Below are 20,388 nucleotides of genomic sequence, written 5' to 3'. Positions count from 1 at the left end.
CTGACTGGTGTCTCTCAGTCTCTCTCTGTCACAGGGAGATATCTCTACACTGACTGATGTCTCTCAGTCTCTCTATCTCAGGGAGATATCTGTACACTGACTGGTGTCTCAGTCCCTCTCTCTTAGTGAGATAGCTGTACTCTGACTGGTGTCTCTCAGTCCCCCTCTCTCGGAGATTTCTGTACACTGGTGTCTCTCAGTCCCCTCTCTCTCTCTCTCAGGGAGATATCTGTACACTGACTGGTGTCTCTCAGTCCCCTCTCTCTCTCACAGAGATATCTGTACACTGACTGGTGTCTCTCAGTCCCGCTCTCTCTCAGGGAGATTTCTGTACACTGACTGGTGTCTCTCAGTCCCCTCTCTCTCTCAGGGTAATATCTGTACACTGACTGGTGTCTCTCAGTCCCCCTCTCTCTCTCAGGGAGCTATCTGTACGCTGACTGTTGTCTCTCAGTCCCCCTCTCTCTCAGGGAGATATCTGTACACTGACTGGTGTCTCCCATTCCCCTCTCACTCAGGGAGATATCTGTACACTGACTGGTGTCTCTCAGTCCCCTCTCTCTCAGGGAGATATCTGTACACTGACTGGTGTCTCTCAGACCCTCTCTCTCTCTCGGAGATATCTGAACACTGACTGGTGTCTCTCAGTCCACTCTCTCTCAGGGAGATATCTGTACACTGACTGGTGTCTCTCAGTCCTCTCTCTCTCGGGGAGATATCTGTACACTGACTGGTGTCTCTCAGTCCCCTCTCTCTCTCAGGGAGATATCTGTACACTGACTGGTGTTTCTCAGTTCCTCTCTCTCTCAGGGAGATATCTGTACACTGACTGGTGTCTCTCAGTCCCTCTCTCTCAGTGAGATATCTGTATACTGACTGGTGTCTCACAGTCCCTCTCTCTCAGGGAGATATCTGTACATTGACTGGTGTCTCCCATTCCCCTCTCTCTCAGAGAGATATCTGTACACTGACTGGTTTCTCTCAGTCCCTCTCTCTCTCAGCGAGATATCTGCACACTGACTGGTGTCTCTCAGTCCCTCTCTCTCTCAGAGAGATATCTGTACACTGACTGGTGTCTCTCAGTCCCTCTCTCTCTCTCAGAGAGATATCTGTACACTGACTACTGTCTCTCAGTCCCTCTCTCTCTCACGGAGATATCTGTACACTGACTGGTGTCTCTCAGTCCCTCTCTCTCTCACGGAGATATCTGTACACTGACTGGTGTCTCTCAGTCCCTCTCTCTCAGTGAGATATCTGTATACTGACTGGTGTCTCACAGTCCCTCTCTCTCAGGGAGATATCTGTACATTGACTGGTGTCTCCCATTCCCCTCTCTCTCAGGGAGATATCTGTACACTGACTGGTGTCTCTCAGTCCCCCCTCTCTCTCTCAGGGTGATATATGTACACTGACTGGTGTCTCTCAGTCCCTCTCTCTCAGGGAGATATCTGTACACTGACTGGTGTCTCTCAGTCCCTCTCTCTCAGTGAGATATCTGTACACTGACTGGTGTCTCACAGTCCCTCTCTCTCAGTGAGATATCTGTACATTGACTGGTGTCTCTCATTCCCCTCTCTCTCAGGGAGATATCTGTACACTGACTGGTGTCTCCCATTCCCCTCTCACTCAGGGAGATATCTGTACACTGACTGGTGTCTCTCAGACCCTCTCTCTCTCTCGGAGATATCTGAACACTGACTGGTGTCTCTCAGTCCACTCTCTCTCAGGGAGATATCTGTACACTGACTGGTGTCTCTCAGTCCTCTCCCTCTTGGGGAGATATCTGTACACTGACTGGTGTCTCTCAGTCCCCTCTCTCTCTCAGGGAGATATCTGTACACTGTTTGGTGTTTCTCAGTTCCTCTCTCTCTCAGGGAGATATCTGTACACTGACTGGTGTCTCTCAGTCCCTCTCTCTCAGTGAGATATCTGTATACTGACTGGTGTCTCACAGTCCCTCTCTCTCAGGGAGATATCTGTACATTGACTGGTGTCTCCCATTCCCCTCTCTCTCAGGGAGATATCTGTACACTCACTGGTGTCTCTCAGTCCCCCCTCTCTCTCTCAGGGTGATATATGTACACTGACTGGTGTCTCCCATTCCCCTCTCACTCAGGGAGATATCTGTACACTGACTGGTGTCTCTCAGTCCCCTCTCTCTCAGGGAGATATCTGTACACTGACTGGTGTCTCTCAGTCCCTCTCTCTCTCAGGGAGATATCTGTACACAGACTGGTGTCTCTCAGTCCCTCTGTCTCTCAGGGAGATATCTGTACACTGACTGGTGTCTCTCAGTCCCTCTCTCTCTCTCGGAGATATCTGAACACTGACTGGTGTCTCTCAGTCCACTCTCTCTCAGGGAGATATCTGTACACTGACTGGTGTCTCTCAGTCCTCTCTCTCTCGGGGAGATATCTGTACACTGACTGTTGTCTCTCAGTCCCTCTCTCTCTCAGGGAGATATCTGTACACTCACTGGTGTCTCTCAGTCCCCTCTCTCTCTCTCAGGGAGATATCTGTACACTGACTGGTGTCTCTCAGTCCCTCTCTCTCTCAGGGAGATATCTGTACACAGACTGGTGTCTCTCTGTCCCTCTCTCTCTCAGAGAGATATCTGTACACTGACTGGTGTCTCACTCCCCTCTCTCTCTCAGGGAGATTTCTGTACACTGACTGGTGTCTCTCAGTCCACTCTCTCTCAGGGAGATATCTGTACACTGACTGGTGTCTCTCAGTCCTCTCTCAGGGAGATATCTGTACACTGACTGGTGTCTCTCAGTCCTCTCTCTCTCAGGGAGATATCTGTACACTGACTGGTGTCTTTCAGTCCCCTCTCTCTCTCAGGGAGATATCTGTACACTGACTGGTGTCTCTCAGTCCCCTTTCTCTCTCAGGGAGATATCTGTACACTGACTGGTGTCTCTCAGTCCCTCTCTCTCTCAGGGAGATATCTGTACACAGACTGGTGTCTCTCCGTCCCTCTCTCTCTCAGAGAGATATCTGTACACTGACTGGTGTCTCAGTCCCCTCTCTCTCTCTCAGGGAGATTTCTGTACACTGACTGGTGTCTCTCAGTCCTCTCTCTCAGGGAGATATCTGTACACTGACTGGTGTCTCTCAGTCCTCTCTCTCTCTCAGGGAGATATCTGTACGCTGACTGGTGTCTCTCAGTCCCCTCTCTCACCCAGGGAGATATCTGTACACTGACTGGTGTATCTCTTTCCCATCTCTCTCAGGGAGCTACCTGTACACTGACTGGTGTCTCTCAGTCCCGTCTCTCTCAGGGAGATATCTGTACACTGACTGGTGTCTCTCAGTCCCTCTCTCTCTCAGGGAGATATCTGTACACTGACAGGTGTCTCTCTGTCCCCCTTCTCTCTCAGGGAGAAATCTGTACACTGACTGGTGTCTCTCAGTCCCCTCTCTCTCTCAGGGAGATATCTGTACACTGATTGGTGCCTCTCCGTCCCCTTTCTCTCTCAGGGAGATATCTGTACACTGACTGGTGTCTCTCAGTCCCTCTCTCTCTCAGGGAGATATCTGTACACTGACTGGTGTCTCAGTCCCCTCTCTCTCTCTCAGGGAGATTTCTGTACACTGACTGGTGTCTCTCAGTCCTCTCTCTCTCTCAGGGAGATATCTGTACACTGACTGGTGTCTCTCAGTCCTCTCTCTCTCTCAGGGAGATATCTGTACGCTGACTGGTGTCTCTCAGTCCCCTCTCTCACCCAGGGAGATATCTGTACACTGTCTGGTGTCTCTCAGTCCCCTCTCTCTCTCAGGGAGATATCTGTACACTGATTGGTGCCTCTCCGTCCCCTTTCTCTCTCAGGGAGATATCTGTACACTGACTGGTGTCTCTCAGTCCCTCTCTCTCTCAGGGAGATATCTGTAAACAGACTGGTGTCTCTCAGTCCCCTCTCTCTCTGTGAGATATCTGTACACTGACTGGTGTCTCTCTGTCCCTCTCTCTCTCAGAGAGATATCTGTACACTGACTGGTGTCTCTCAGTCCCTCTCTCTCTCAGGGAGATATCTGTACACTGACTGGTGTCTCTGTGTATGTAACTCTGGTTTGCTGTGTGTGACTGGTTGATGGTGACTGCTATGTTGATTGTTTGATGTGTTGTGTTTCACTAGGTTGGCCATCATGCTGGGGAGCAGTTTACATTTCACTGGTGGGATCATGTTTTCAATAAAGCTGCTGCTAACATCACCGTGGAAAGCAAAGAGGTGCTGATATAATTTGAACATTTGTACCGTGTGTGCATCGTTCACCATCTTGCCTCTCATCTGTTACAACTTCCCTCCCAGCCTCCAATTCCCCAGTTCCACACAATCATTCTTCCCATTTAAATCAAATCCCACAGCACGATCTCTGTAACCCCCTCGCGGCCCCTACAACCCTCCCTATCTCTGTAACCTCCTCCAGCCCCTACACCCCTCCTTATCTCTGTAACCTCCTCCAGCCCCTTCACCCCTCCCTATCTCGTAACCTCCTCCAGCCCCTACACCCCTCCCTATCTCTGTAACCTCCTCCAGCCCCTACACCCCTCCCTATCTCTGTAACCTCCTTCAGCCCCTACACCCCTCCCTATCTCTGTAACCTCCTCCAGCCCCTACACCCCTCCCTATCTCTGTAACCTCCTCCAGCCCCTACACCCCTCCCTATGCCTGTCACCTCCTCCAATTCCGGCCTCTTGAGCATCCCCCGATTCCCAGCTGCCTGGAGCCCTGAGCTCTGGAGTTCCCTCCCTGAGCCTCTCCAGCTGTCTCCCTGTCACCCGCTCCACCCCTCTACCTACTCCTTTCAGACTCTTCTTTAAACCAACCTCCTTTACCCGAGATTTTGATCACCTGCCCCTAATGTCTCCTTATAAAGGCATAACGGAGCAAGAGGCCATTCGGCCCATTGAGTCCATGCTGACTCTGTGTAAAGCGTTCATGTTGGCCCCATTCTGCCCCCCTACCACTCTTTTCCTGTTGCCCTGAGAGTTTATCTCCCTCAAGTGTCCGTCCAATTTTCTTTTTGAAATCGCTTGTCGTCTCTGCTTCCACTGCCCCCCCGAGTCGTGGGCAGCGAGTTCCAGGTCATTCCCACTGGCTGTGTTTAAAAAAAAAAGTTCTTCCTCACATGCCCAAAACCTTAAACCTTAGTCCCTGAGTTGCATTGCCAATGGTCACTCCCTTTCTCGTCTTGACCGCGTTAGTACCAGCTCCTGCCACCAGAGGTCCCCAGTCGCCATCATGCGCCCCCTGGTGGTGGTAGCGGTGGGGGAACGACCACTTCACTGACCTCACCTCTGGAGCTGTCTTCGCACAGTGGTCCGGGCACCAGGGTTCCAAGACCCCGTCGGGGTCCCCGGACACTTCCCAGCGCACCCACAGAATAACGGGGAACCGCCCACCGAGCTGGCGCGGGTGGGTGACGAGGACAGCTGGTGCTCCCCGGGGAAAGTGGGGTGGCCAAACATGAAGCGTGGCATGGACTCCCTTCCTCGCTTAGTAGGGGAGCACTGAGAGTGGCCCGCAGGTCGATATACAACCAGTGCTCGCCATTTGCGACTCCTCAGATACTGAAGCAGTCCGTGTCCAAATGCAGCAAGACCTGGACAATATCCAGGCTTGGGCTGACAAGTGGCAAGTAAAATTCACACCACACAAGTGTCAGGCAATGACCATCTCCAGCCAGAGAGAATCCAACCATCGCCCCTTGATATTCAATGGCATCACCATCACTGAATCCCCCACTATCAACATCCTGGTGGTTACCATTGACCAGAAACTGAACTGGACCAGCCATATAAATACTGTGGCTGGGAATCCTGCAGTGAGTAACTCACCTCCTGACTCCCCAAAGCCTGTCCACCATCTACAAGGCACAAGTCAGGAGTGGGATGGGACACTCCCCACTTGCCTGGATTGAGTGCAGCTCCCACAACACTCAAGAAGCTCGACATCATCCAGGACAAAGCAGCCCCGCTTGATCGGCACCCCATCCACAAACATTCACTCCCTCCACCACCGACGCACAGTAGCAGCAGCGTGTGTACCATCTACAAGATGCACTGCAGCAACTCACCAAGGCTCCTTAGACAACACCTTCCAAACCCACGACCACTACCATCTAGAAGGACAAGGGCAGCAGACACATGGGGAACACCACCACCTGGAAGTTCCCCTCCGAGCCACTCACCATCCTGACTTGGAAATATGTCGGCCGTTCCTTCACTGTCACTGGGTCCAAATCCTGGAACTCCCTCCCTAACAGCACGGTGGGTGTACCTACACCACAGGGACTGCAGCGGCTGAAGAAGGCAGCTCACCCCCCACCTTCTCAAGGGGCAATTAGGGATGGTCAATAAATGCCGGGCCCAGCCAGCGAAGCCCACATCCCGGGAATGAATAAAAAATCTTGTTTTCTTCCAAGCATTATTAAAACTCTGCACATGGAGCGCTTTCGTATCCGGGGTTTTATCATTTAGATGGTTGTAGTTTGTCTCTAATTACTGGTCCACTGTCTCAATCACATTGCCTAGGAGGAGGCCATTCAGCCCATCTTCCCTGTGCTGACTCTGACTGATCTATCCAATTGGTCCCCACTTTTGCCCCGCACCCTGCTCTTTCCCCCCATATCCCTGCCAATCTTTCCCCTTCCAGTATTTATCTGATTCCCCCCCTTTTGAAAGTTCCTCTTGAATCTGCTTCCACCGCCCTTTCAGGCAGTGCCTTCCAGATCACAACAACTCGTTCTGTAAATAAAAACAAATTCTCCTCATCTCCCCCTCCGGTTCCCTTCCCGATTCTCTTCAATCTGTGTCCCCTCTGGTTACCGATCCTCCTGCCCAGTGGGAACAGTTTCTCCTTATTTACTCTGTCTGAACCCCCCTTCCTGATTTTGAGCGCCTCGATTCACTCTCCCCCTCTGCTCTGAGGGTTCTGACACTTTCTGTTTCTTGGCAGGACGGCGTGGAGGTGAAGAAGGTCAGTGAGGAGGGGGAACTGTCCATTTCAAACAAGAAACCACGCAAAACCCACCTCTGCAAGGATCTGCTGTATGGTCGCTTCATTAAGGTATTCCCACTCCTGGGTGAGACTTCCTGCTGAATGTTCGGGGAGACGCTGGTGTCGTGGTAATGTCATCGGATGAGTAATCCAGAGCTAATGGCCCCCAGGGGGACCCGGGTTCAAATCCCACCCCCGGGCGACTGGTGGAATTTAAATCCGATGAATAAATCTGGGAATATAAAGCTAGTCTCAGTGATGGTGACCATGACGACCATCATCAATTGTCATAAAAACCCCATCTGGGTCACTAATCCCCCTTTAGGGAGGGAAATCTGCCCCCCTTACCCGGTCTGGCCTACACGTGACTCCAGACCCACAGCCCACGTGGTCGACTCTTAACTGCCCCCCCCCCCGAAATGGCTGAGCGAAACCCTCAGTTCCAGAGGGCAATTAGAGACGGGCAACAAATGCTGGTCTCGCCAGAGACCCCCACATCCCCGTGAAAGGATTTTTTTTAGGAAGTTCAATTGACACTCCCTGAAAGATGCTGGCCTGTGTGTGGCCCATCATTTCCTGTCCTCTCCATTGGCTCCCAGTTAATAGATTTGATTCCAAGTGCTTTCATGGCCTCAGCCCCCTCCCTATCTCTGTAACCTCCTCCAGCCCCTACACCCCTCCCTATCTCTGTAACCTCCTCCAGCCCCTACACCCCCTCCCTATCTCTGTAACCTCCTCCAGCCCCTACACCCCTCCCTATCTCTGTAACCTCCTCCAGCCCCTACACCCCTCCCTATCTCTGTAACCTCCTCCAGCCCCTACACCCCCTCCCTATCTCTGTAACCTCCTCCAGCCCCTACACCCCTCCCTATCTCTGTAACCTCCTCCAGCCCCTACACCCCCTCCCTATCTCTGTAACCTCCTCCAGCCCCTACACCCCTCCCTATCTCTGTAACCTCCTCCAGCCCCTACACCCCCTCCCTATCTCTGTAACCTCCTCCAGCCCCTACACTCCTCCCTATCTCTGTAACCTCCTCCAGCCCCTACACCCCTCCCTATCTCTGTAACCGCCTCCAGCCCCTACAGCTCTTCCTGTTCCACCAGTTCCTGGCCTCTTGAGTATCTCCCGATTGGAGGAGCGCGGTGATCTTGGCTGATTGCCATCCGAGGAGGTTACAGAGATGGGGAGGGGTGTAGGGGCTGGAGGAGGTTACAGAGATAGAGAGGGGTGTAGGGGCTGGAGGAGGTTACAGAGATGGGGAGGGGTGTAGGGGCTGGAGGAGGATAGAGAGTGGTGTAGGGGCTGGAGGAGGTTACAGAGATAGGGAGGGGTGTAGGGGCTGGAGGAGGTTACAGTGATAGGGAAGGGTGTAGGGGCTGGAGGAGGTTACAGAGATAGGGAGGGGTGTAGGGGCTGGAGGAAGTTACAGAGATAGGGAGGGGTGTAGGGGCTGGAAGAGGTTACAGAGATAGGGAGGGGTGTAGGGGCTGGAGGAGGTTACAGAGATGGGGAGGGGTGCGAGGGCTCTGGAGGGAATTAAGGATGAGCTTGAGAATTTTAAAATGGAGGAGTTGTTGCACCACAGCCTGCTGTTCGTCGGCCTGCACAATGTCGGGGGGGTGGGGGGGCGCGTTAGATGAACGGTGAGTTAGGACATGGGGGCAGCAGAGTTAAGGACACCCTCAAGTTTCGGGGGTGGAGGGGGGGGGCATCAGATGTGGAAGGGCAGCCTGGAGAGCATTCGATAAAAACAAAAAACTGCGGATGCTGGAAATCCAAAACAAAAACAGAATTACCTGGAAAAACTCAGCAGGTCTGGCAGCATCAGCGGGGAAGAAAAGAGTTGACGTTTCGAGTCCTCATGACCCTTCGACAGAACTGAAATATAAGCTGGTTTAAGTTTGGGTGGGGGAGAGAAGTGGAGGGGGGGGGTGTGGTTGTAGGGACAAGCAAGCAGTGATAGAAGCAGATCATCAAAAGATGTCACAGAGAACAGAACAAAAGAACACAGAGGTGTTGAAGTTGGCGATATTATCTAAACGAATGTGCTAATTAAGGAACCCCACCCCCACTAGAGCTGTACCTTGAGTGCCCTACCATCCATTCTTAATTAGCACACGCGTTTAGATAATATCACCAACTTTAACACCTCTGTGTTCTTTTGTTCTGTTGTCTGTGACATCTTTTGATGATCTGCTTCTATCACTGCTTGTTTGTCCCTACAACCACACCACCCCCTCCAGTTCTCTCCACCCCCCCCCACCCCCCCACCACCTTAAACCAGCTTATATTTCACCCCTCTCCTTATATTCGCTCAGTTCTACTGAAGGGTCATGAGGACTTGAAATGTCAACTCTTTCCTTCTCCGCCAATGCTGCCAGACCTGCTGAGTTTTTCCTGGAGAGCATTCGGATAGTTGAATCTCAAGGTCATGGAGACACAGATGAGGGTTTCAACAGCTGATGAGCTTGACTCCCCTTTGTGTGAAGAAGTGCTTCCTGACAACACCTCTGAGTGGCCTGGCTGACATTTGGAGGTTCTTCCCCCAGCCCTGCACACACCAGAGGGAACTGGTTTTTATCATCCTGTCATATCCTTGGATTACGTTGACCACCTCAATCAGATCACCCCGCCACCTCTCTGGGACAGTTGCAGAATGAGTGGTTAAATCACTCCGATTTAACTGAGCATTTGGACTGTGTTATGGTGGTGAATTACTGTGCATTTGTTATGGTTCCGAACACTGAAATCCACAGGAGGAGGCCATTCGGCCCATCGTGCCTGTGTCAGCTCTTTGAAAGATCGCTCCAATTAGTCCCTGCTCCTCCTACCCCCTGCTCTTCCGCCCCCCCCCCGCTCTTCAAACCCCCCCCCCACCCCATATCCCTGCAAATGTTTCCCTTTCAAGTATTTATCCGATTTTCCCCCCCCCGCCTTTTGAAAGTTCCTATTGAATCTGCTTCCACCGCCCTTTCAGGCAGCGCCTTCCAGATCACAACAACTCGCTGTGTAAATAAAATCAAATTCTTCTCATCTCCCCCTCTGGTTCCCTTCCCGATTCTCTTCAATCTGTGTCCCCTCTGGTTACCGACCCTCCTGCCCAGTGGGAACAGTTTCTCCTTATTTACTCTGTCCGAGCTGCTAACACAACGAAGAGAAACAACATTTGCTGGAAAAACTCAGCAGGTCTGACAGTGTCTGTGGAGAGAAAGACAGAGCTAACGTCTCGACTCCGGATGACTCTTAAGTCTCAAGAGGTTAACTTTTTCTCTCCACAGACGCTGTCAGACCTGCTGAGTTTTTCCAGCAATTTTTGTTTTTGTTTCTGATTTCCAGCATCCGCAGTATGTCCAAACCCCTTCCTGATTTTTGAAGATATCACTCTCTCCTTTTAGGCAGCCACACTGATGCCGAGCAGCAAGGCAGCGCTGGTGGAACCAGAGTCTTCAGACGACAGTGACAGCGATGGAGATGAAAAGCTGAACCTTTCTTCAGCCACAAGGTGCAAGCTCTCAGAACTGGCGGGGCCCCTTTAACCCACCCCCCAGGAGCGCTGCGTAGAACTCGCCCCGTGCTGGTGTTCCTGCCCCACACGAGCCCCCTCCCCCCTCCCTCTCCCCTCCCATCAACATATCCTTCTATTCCTCTCTCCCTCATGTGTTTATCCAGCTTCCCCCGCCCCTTCAATCCATCTCTGCGATTCACCTCAACCGCTCCCCATGGGAGCGAGTCTCCCATTCTCCCCAGTCCCCCGTTCTCCCCGCTCTCTGGGTAAAAATGTTTCTCCTCAATTCCCCATTGGATTTATCAGTGACTGTGAGATATCGATGGCCCCCCCTCGTTCTGGTCTCTCCCACCCCCCTCCCCCGACAAGTTGAAACATCTCGACGTCGACCCTATCAAACCCCTTTCAGGATTTTAAAGACCTCGATCAGTTCACTTTCCTTCTGCAGAAACAGGAAGATGGAGTGAGCTTGGGACTGGTGTCTAAACAACGCTGAATGATCTCGGCTTTGTGGACTCGCCTGCCACAGACGGTATTTGGGGCTCTTTTGTTCCCAGTTAGTGCTGGGGCTTTTTTGTCTGAGTTAAAATGGAACCACCATCTTTCCCTAGCCCTGTACGGGGACCACACACTCCCAAAAAGTGTTCGATACAGTGCTGCACAACAGACCTGGGAGCAGAGTCACAGCTCGTGGATACAGAGTTGGCTGGGTGATAGGAAACAGAGGGTCATGGTTAAGGGATGCTTTTCAGGCTGGAGGAAGGTTTGTAGTGGAGTAACCCAGGGATCAATGTTGGGATCCTTGCTTTACCTGATATTTATTAATGACCCAGTCCTTGGTGTACAGGGCACAGTTTCAAAACGTATGGATGATACAAAGCTTGGAAACATTATGAACTGTGAGGAGAATAGTGCAGAATTTCACAAGGACATAGGTTGGATAGGTGGCAGACGGAGTTCAATGTGGAGAGATGTGAAGTGGTTCATTTTGATAGGAAGAACATGGAGAGACAATATAAAATAAAGGAGCTGCAGGAGCAGAGGGACCTGGGTGTGTATGTGCATAAATCACTGAAGGTGGCAGGACAGGTTGGGGACATAAGAAATAGGAACAGGAGTGGACCATTCGGCCCCTCGAGCCTGCTCCGCCATTCAATAAGCTGATTTTGTGTTCCGATTTCCACATTCCCATCTAACCCTGATAACCTTTGATTCCCTTGCCCAACAAGAATCTATCTACCTCAGCCTTAAAAATATCCAATGTCCCCACCTCCACTGTCTTGTGAGGCAGAGAGTTCCAAAGTCACACAACCCTCAGAGAAAAAATTTCTCCTCATCTCTGTCCTAAAAGGGCGACACCTAATTTTAAAACAGTGCCCGCCCCCCCCTAGTTCTGGACTCACCCACAAGAGGAAACGTCCTTTCTACATCCACCTTGTCAAGGCCGTTCAGGATCTTGTAAACTTCAATCAAATCACCCCTCACTCTTCTAAACTCCAGTGGGAACAAGCCCAGTCTGTCCAACCTTTCCTCATAAGACAACCCACTCATTCCAGGGATCAATCCAGTAAACCTCCTCTGAACCGTCTCCAACGCATTTACATTCTTCCTTAAATAAGGAGACCAAAACTGCACACAGTGTTCCAGATGTGGGTCTCACCAATGCCCTGTATAACTGAAGCATAACGTCCTTACTTTTATGTTCAATTCCTCTCGTACTAAAGGATAGCATTCCATTAGCCTTCTTAATTACCTGCTGTACCTGCATACTAACTTTTTGTGACTCATGTTCTAGAACACCCAGATCCCTCTGCACGTCAGAATTATGCAGCCGTTCTCCATTTGAGTAATACTCTGCTTTTTTGTTCTTCCTGCCAAAGTGAACAACTTCAAATTTTCCCACATTAAACTCCATTTGCCAGATCTTTGCCCACTCACAACACATCTATATCTATCTTCAACCTCCTCATGTCCTCTTCACAACGTACTTTCCTATTTATCTTTGCATCATTTGCAAATTTAGCTACCATGTCTTCACTCCCCTCATCTAAGTCATTGATGTAAATCATAAAAAGTTGAGGCTCCAGCACAGACCCCTGCGGGACTCCACTCGTCACATCCTGCCAATTGGAAAAAGACCTATTTGTGCATACTCTCTGCTTTCTGCCAGCCAGCCAATCTTCTACCCATGCTAATATGTTACCCCCTACACCACGAGCTTTAATTTTCCACAATAACCTTCGATGTGGCAGCTTATCAAATGCCTTCTGGAAATCCAAGTACAGCACGTCTACAGGCTCCCCTTTATCCACTGCGCATGTTACTCCTTCACAAAAAACCATGTTGACTGTTCCCAGTTGCCTCGAGCTCTTCTAAGTGCCCAGCTGTAACCTCCTTAATGATCGAATCTAATAACTTCCCCATGACAGACGTCAAGCTAACTGGTTTATAGTTTCCTGCTTTCTGCCTCCCTCCCTTCTTGAATAGAGGGGTTATATTTGCTACTTTCCTCTGATGGAACCTTTCCAGAATCGAGTGAATTTTTGGAAAATTAACACCAGCGCATTGACTACCTCATCAGCCACCTTTTTTAAGACCCTAAGATGTAGTCCATCAGGACCCGGAGACTTGCCAGCCCTCAGCTCCATCAATTTGCTCAGTACTGCTTCTCTATTGATTTCAATTTAACCAAATTCCTTTCTCCCGTTCACCTCCTGATTTGCAGCTATTACTGGAATATTGAGAGTGCAGTTAATAAAGCACACAGCATCCCGGGCTTCATTAATAGGGGCCTAGAGCACAAGAGCAAGGAGGTTACGTTGAATTTGTATAAGACACTATTTCAGCCTCAGCTGGAGTATTGTGTCCATTTCTGGGTGCCGCACTTCAGGAAGGATGTGAAGGCATTGGAGAGAGTGCAGGAAAGATTCACGAGAATGGTTCCCAAGGATGAGGAACTTCAGTTACGTGGACAGATGGGAGAAGTTGGGACTGTTTTCCTTAAAGAGAAGGCTGAGAGGAGATTTGATGGAGGTGTTCAGAATCACAACGGGTCTGAACAGAGTCTTTAGGGAGAAACTGTTCCCACTGGGGGGGAAGGATCGAGAAGCAGAAGGACCCAGTTTTAAGGGGATTGGTAAAACAAGCGATGGAGACACGAGGAGAAACTTTTTCACACAGCGAGTGGTTGGGGTCTGGAATGCGCTGCCCGAATGTGTGGGGGGGACGGGTTCAATCGAGGCTTTCGATAGGGAATTGGAGAATTATTGGCAAAGGGAGAATGTGCAGGGTTACGGGGAGAAGGCGGGGGAGGGGCATTAGGTGAGTTGCGCATTTGAGAGGTGGTAGAGACACAGTGGGCTGAATGGCCTCATGTGCTGTAACCATTTTGCGAAAGGAAGATCTCACATTTCAGTGTCACCTGGCGCATCCTCGAGACCTCCCAAAGCACCTTCTGGCCAATGAGGAATGGAAGTACTTGTCTTTCTGAAGTGTGGTCACGTTTGCAATGCAGCAAGTGTGGCAGCCAGTTAGGGCACAGGAAGATCCCACATAAAGCAATGGGATAGTGACCCGGATCACCTGTCGAAGCTGGCTGAGCGATAAATATGGGCCGCAAGACACCGGGGAGAGTCCCTGCCCCCCCCCCCACCCCCCCAATAGCAGCCGCGGGATCTTTAAACACCCACTCGAGAGGGGCAGGTGGCGCCCTCAGTTTAACGTCTCATCCTGAGCGCCGGCAGCCCCCACCCCCCGCCCCCCCCACCCTGTCTTGGCGCCGGAGCGTCGGCCGGGATTTTGCGCTTGAGTCTGTGCCTCGGACAGAGACGGCCGGCCGGCCGTGACCGGGTGCCGCTGGCACCCTCGGCCAACGCCGTTCACCTCAACTTCCTCCCGGTGGGTTGCGACATTCGGGCTGAGCCACGAGCCAGTGACCCACCCAGAGGGCAGCTGAGGTGAACGGCGTTGGCCGAGGGTGCCAGTGGCACCTGGTCACGGATGGCCATGTGGGGGGGGGGGGGGGGGGGGGGGGGGATGGGGGGTTGATTTGAACACGCGGACCCCGTACTCTGTGCGTCGCGGGGCTACCCCGTTGCTTACCCTGTTTGTGTGTGTGTGTGTGTGTTTGTTATTTCAACGCAGGCTGACAGATGAAGAGTTGGTGCAGGCTTGCGGGGGTCGCACTGGACACAAGTGAGTGGGTCAACGTCGTCTCTTCCCTTTCCTTTGGGCCTCTCCGTGTTCCCTGGGGCGCTGGGCCGGATCCGCTAACCCTTTTCTCCTCCCTCCCCAGAGGTGCCCGACACGGCGTAACCATGAGCGCCAAGCTGATGCGGCTGGAGGAGCAGGAACGCGAGTTTCTGGCGAAGTACGGGCGTCCGGGTGGTGCTGGTGGCGGTGACGCCCCCCCTCCCCCCCGAGGGGCTAAGCAGCAGGACCCGGCCAGCGAGGCGGTGGAGACGGAGGGCAAGGCGAGGAGGAGGAGGAAGAAGAAGAGGAGGAGGGAGAGAGAGCACGCCTCCCCTGACCATGACGCCGACTGCAGCGGGAGCGAGGTGGCTGGAGGGCGTCCGAGCCAACGGGGGGCCGGCGGCGAGTGCCTGCCACCCCCCCCCCCCCCCCCCGACGCTGAGGCGCCAAGCGCCGGCCAGCAGGAACTGGCGCCCAGGGCGCGGGCGGTGAGGAAGCAGAAGCGCCAGCGGAGGAAGTGGGCAAGCGGAGACCCGGAGGGCGGAAGGACGGGAACAAGCGAGAAGAGAAAGAGGAGCAAAGGCGGCTGTGGGACTGGCGTGCTGGAGCCCCACCAGCCACCCAGGACCGCGGTCCGCCGGGGTGAAGCTCCTGACCGACCCAGGCCGGGGCTGTAGGACAAAAGCGGATTGTTTTTAAAAAAAAAATAAATAAATCCGTTGCGCTCGACTCTCGAGCTGCCCGAGCGAGCTGAGCAATAAAGACGAAACCTCCGCAGACGTGCAGCCTCGTGAGAATCTACATTTCCCTTTCGACGTCCCTCAAGCCCTTCGGTTAGGTCGCTTAGGTACCCGCTTGGAAGCGCGGTCACTGTTGTGATGTCAGAAGCGCAGGGCAGCCAGCGTGCGCACAGCAAGATCCCGCAAACGGCAGCGTGATCGTTTTGGGGCAGGCTGTGGTCTGGGGTGGGGTCATGTCACTGGGCCGACGATCCAGAGGCCCAGTCTTATGCTCTGGGCCCAAACCCCACCACGGTGGTGGAATTCAAATTCAATTAATTAGGAAATTTAATTAACGAATAAACCTTGACCCCCGCAGCAATAATGAGGAGAAACTTGCTCGCCCAGCGACTGGTTCGGGCCTAGAACGCACTGCCTGAGAGTTTGTTTTTGATGAGGCACCTTATCAAATGCCTTCTGGAAACCTAAGTACGGTACATCTACCGGTTCCCTTTATCCACAGCACATGTTACTTCAAAGAACTCCAACAAATTAGTTCAAAATTATTTCCCTTTCACAAAACCATGTTGACTCAGAATCACAGAGCAGAAGAGGCCCTTCGAGTCTGCACCAACACATGAGAAACCCCTGACCTACCTCCCTAATCCCATTGACCAGCACTTGGCCCCATAGCCTTGAATGTTATGACGATGCCAAGTGCTCATCCAGGTACTTTTTAAAGGATGTGAGGCTAACCCACCTCCACCTCCCTCCCAGGCAGCGCATTCCAGACCCTCACCACCCTCTGGGTAAAAAGGTTTTTCCTCACATCCCCCCCTAAACCTCCTGCCCCTCACCTTGAACTTGTGTCCCCTCGTGACTGACCCTTCAACTAAGGGGAGCAGCTGCTCCCTCTCCACCCTGTCCATGCCCCTCATAATCTTGTACACCTCGATCAGGTCGCCCCTCAGTCTTCTCTGCTCCAGCGAAAACAACCCAAGTCTATCCAACCTCTCTTCATAACTTAACTGTTTCATCCCAGGCAACATCCTGGTGAATCTCCTCTGCACCCCCTCCAGTGCAATCACATCCTTCCTATAATGTGGCGACCAGAACTGCACACAGTACTCCAGCTGTGGCCTCACCAAGGTTCTATACAACTCTAACATGACCTCCTTACTTTTGTAATCTATGTCTCGATTGATAAAGGCAAGTGTCCCATATGCCTTTTTCACCATCCCACTAACATGCCCTTCTGCCTTCAGAGATCTATGGACACACACACCAAGGTCCCTTTGTTCCTCAGAACTTCCTAGTGTCATGCCATTCATTGAATACTTCCTTGTCAAATTACTCCTTCCAAAGTGTATCACCTCACACTTTTCAGCGTTAAATTCCATCTGCCACTTATCTGCCCATTTGACCATCCCGTCTATATCTTCCTGTAGCCCAAGACACTCAATCTCACTGTTAACCACCCGGCCAATCTTTGTGTCATCCGCAAACTTACTAATCCTACCCCCCACATAGTCATCTATGTCGTTTATATAAATGACAAATAAAAGGGGACCCAGAACAGATCCCTGTGGTACGCCACTGGACACTGGCTTCCAGTCACTAAAGCATCCTTCTGTCATCACCCTCTGTCTCCAACAACTAAGCCAATTTTGAATCCACCTCATCAAATTACCCTGTATCCCATGTGCATTTGCCTTCTTTATAAGTCTCCCATGTGGGACCTTGTCAAAGGCTTTGCTGAAATTCATATAAACTACATCAACTGCACTACCCTCATCTACACACCTGGTCACCTCGTCAAAAAATTCAATCACATTTGTTAGGCATGACCTCCCTCTGACTAGTATGATAGCAATGCTGACTATCCCTGATCAAACCTTGCCTCTCCAAGTGGAGATAGATTCTCTCCTTCAGAATTTTCTCCAACAGTTTCCCTACCACTGACGTGAGACTCACTGGCCTGTAGTTCCCTGGATTCTCTCTACAACCCTTCTTAAATAGTGGAACCACTTTAGCTGTTCTCCAGTCCTCTGGCACCTCCCCTGTGGCCAGAGAGGAATTAAAAATTTGGGTCAGAGCCCGTGATTACTCCATTGCCTCCCTCAGCAGTCTGGGGGATAAATCATCCGGACCTGGAGATTTGTCCACTTTTAAGCCTGCCAACACCTCCAATACCTTGTCACTCCCTATATCAATTTGCTTAAGAACCTCACAGTCTCTCTCCCCGAGTTCCAGATCTTCATCCTCATTCTCTTGGGTGAAGACGGGTGTGAAGTATTCGTTCAACACTCTACTGATGTCCTCTGGCTCCACCCATAGATTGTCTCCTTGGTCCCTAATGGGTCCTATTCTTTCCCTGGTTATCCTCTTCCCATTGATATACTTATAGAATATCTTGGGATTTTCCCTACTTTTACCAGCCAGAGCTTTCTCATATCCCCTCTTTGCTCTCCTAATTGCTTTCTTCGGCTCCACCCTGCACTGTCTGTACTCCACTAATGCCTCTGCTGATTTGCTTCCCTTGTACCTGCTAAAAGCCTCTCTTTTCCTTCTCGTCGTAACCTGAATATCTCTGGTCATCCATGGTTCTCTGGGCTTGTTACTCCTTCCTATCACCCTAGAGGGAACATGTTGAGCCTGTACCCTCCCCATTTCCTTTTTGAACACCCTCCACTGCTCCTCTAGATTTCCCCACAAGTAGCTGTTCCCAGTCTACCTTGGCCAGATCCAGCCTTATTTTACTAAAATCCACTCTGCTTGATTATCTTGAAATATTTCAAGTGCCCTTCTATAACATCTTTAATAATAGCTTCAAACATTTTCCCTAACATATGACAGATGTTAAGCTAACTGGCCTGTAGTTTATCTCCCTCTCTTTTTGAATAATGGAGTTACATTTTCTACTTTCCAATCTCATGGAACCTTGCCTGAATCTAGAGAAGTTTGGAAAATTGAAACCAACACACCAAGTATCTCAACATAAAAGCAAAAAAACTGCGGATGCTGGAAATCCAAAACAAAAACAAAAACACCTGGAGAAACTCAGCAGGTCTGGCAGCATCTGCGGAAAGGAACACAGTTAACGTTTCGAGTCCGAATGACCCTTCAACAGAACTAAGGAAAAATAGAAGAGGTGAAATATAGGCTGGTTTAGGGGGTGCAGGGGGGCGGGGGGGGGGACAGGTAGAGCTGGATAGAGGGCCAGTGATAGGTGGAGATAACCAAAAGATGTCACAGACAAAAGGACAAAGAGGTGTTGAAGGTGGTGATATTATCTAAAGGAATGTGGTAATAAAGGTACAGATAGGCCTAGTGGGGGTGGGGTGGGGTGAAGGTACAGATAGGCCTAGTGGGGGTGGGGTGAAGAGATCGAAAAAGGCTAAAAGACAACAGATAAAACAATGGATGGAAACACATTTAAAAATAATGGAAATAGGTGGGAAAAGAAAAATCTATATAAATTATTGGAAAAAAGGGGGATCGGGAAGGGGGTGGGGATAGAGGGGAGAGTTCATGATCTAAAGTTGTTGAACTCAGTATTCAGTCCGGAAGGCTGTAAAGTGCCTAGTCGGAAGATGAGGTGCTGTTCCTCCAGTTTGCGTTGAGCTTCACTGGAACAATGCAGCAAGCCAAGGACAGATGTGGGCATGAGAGTAGGGTGGAGTGTTAAAATGGCAAGCGACAGGGAGGTCTGGGTCATGGGTAGTAGCATCAACTATCTCAGTAGCTAATCTTTCAAATGTTCACCCTAGTATACCAGGGAGAACTCTTTCTCCCCCCCACCCACCCTCACTTTTCCTTCCAATAGTGGGTGTGGGGATTTTGTTTTTAAACAGCGGGGGGCCTCGGTTTAACATCTCAACCCAAAGGCGGCGCCTCCGACAATGTGGCCCTCCCTCAGTACTGGCTGTGTGTCTCGACCTGGATTACAGACTCCGACCTTCAGACTCAAGAGGCCAGAGTGCATCCCATGGCTGACTTTCTGTTGGAGTGGTTGTGCGAGTGCCTCTCACACCTTTTCGGAGTGAGATCCACTGCACAGATCTGCCTTGCTGGACTTGTCCCAACCACTGTGCTTGTCCGTCGGATCCAGTACTTGGAACAGGTGGGGGTTGGGGGTTTTGGGTGGGGGGGGGGGGGGGGGGAAGGGGGGCGGTGGTAATGGGGCTGCTGCGAGATTTAAGACTCAGAGGATGATCATAGAGGGAAACAACAGCTCGTGGCTGTGCGAATTGGGTGTTGGGAGAGCAGTCAGGGTGCTGTTTTTTTATCCATTCACGGGATGTGGGCGTCGCTGGCTAGGCCCATCCCTAATTGCCCCTTGAGAAGGTGGTGGTGAGCCGCCGCCTTGAGCCGCTGCAGTCCCTGTGGTGTAGGTATACCCACCGTGCTGTTAGGGAGGGAGTTCCAGGATTTGGACCCAGTGACAGTGAAGGAACGGCCGATATATTTCCAAGTCAGGATGGTGAGTGGCTTGGAGGGGAACTTCCAGGTGGTGGTGTTCCCATGTGTCTGCTGCCCTTGTCCTTCTAGATGGTAGTGGTCGTGGGTTTGGAAGGTGCTGTCTAAGGAGCCTTGGTGAGTTGCTGCAGTGCATCTTGTAGACGGTACACACACTGCTGCTACTGTGCGTCGGTGGTGGAGGGAGTGAATGTTTGTGGATGGGGTGCTGATCAAGCGGGGCTGCTTTGTCCTGGATGGTGTTGAGCTTCTTGAGTGTTGTGGGAGCTGCACTCATCCAGGCAAGTGGGGAAGTGTCCCATCCCACTCCTGACTTGTGCCTTGTAGATGGTGGACAGGCTTTGGGGAGTCAGGAGGTGAGTCACTCATTGCAGGATTCCCAGCTTCTGACGTACTCTTGTGCTCACAGTATTTATATGGCTGGTCCAGTTCAGTTTCTGGTCAATGGTAACCCCTAGGATGTTGATAGTGGGGATTCAGTGATGGTAA

The 20,388-nt window shown here is 51.4% G+C and overlaps 1 protein-coding gene across 1 annotated transcript in view; it reads left to right on the top strand.

Annotated features, from left to right (window-relative positions):
* The window catches only part of gpatch4 (G patch domain containing 4), an 82,294-nt gene extending 66,816 nt beyond the window's left edge, over nucleotides 1–15,478 (top strand). Inside the window, exons 3-7 of the mRNA XM_041181749.1 lie at nucleotides 4,140–4,232; nucleotides 6,963–7,073; nucleotides 10,401–10,507; nucleotides 14,654–14,704; nucleotides 14,805–15,478. Coding sequence (XP_041037683.1) covers nucleotides 4,140–4,232; nucleotides 6,963–7,073; nucleotides 10,401–10,507; nucleotides 14,654–14,704; nucleotides 14,805–15,378 — 936 coding nt within the window. The 3' untranslated portion in view covers nucleotides 15,379–15,478. The remainder of the gene's footprint in view (nucleotides 1–4,139; nucleotides 4,233–6,962; nucleotides 7,074–10,400; nucleotides 10,508–14,653; nucleotides 14,705–14,804) is intronic.
* Nucleotides 15,479–20,388: the final 4,910 nt, after the last annotated feature.

Source organism: Carcharodon carcharias (genome assembly GCF_017639515.1).
Source record: "Carcharodon carcharias isolate sCarCar2 chromosome 36 unlocalized genomic scaffold, sCarCar2.pri SUPER_36_unloc_2, whole genome shotgun sequence".
Classification (NCBI taxonomy): Eukaryota; Metazoa; Chordata; class Chondrichthyes; order Lamniformes; family Lamnidae; genus Carcharodon; species Carcharodon carcharias.
Note: the sequence above shows the minus strand (reverse complement) of the source record. Positions and strands in the feature narration are given on the sequence as shown.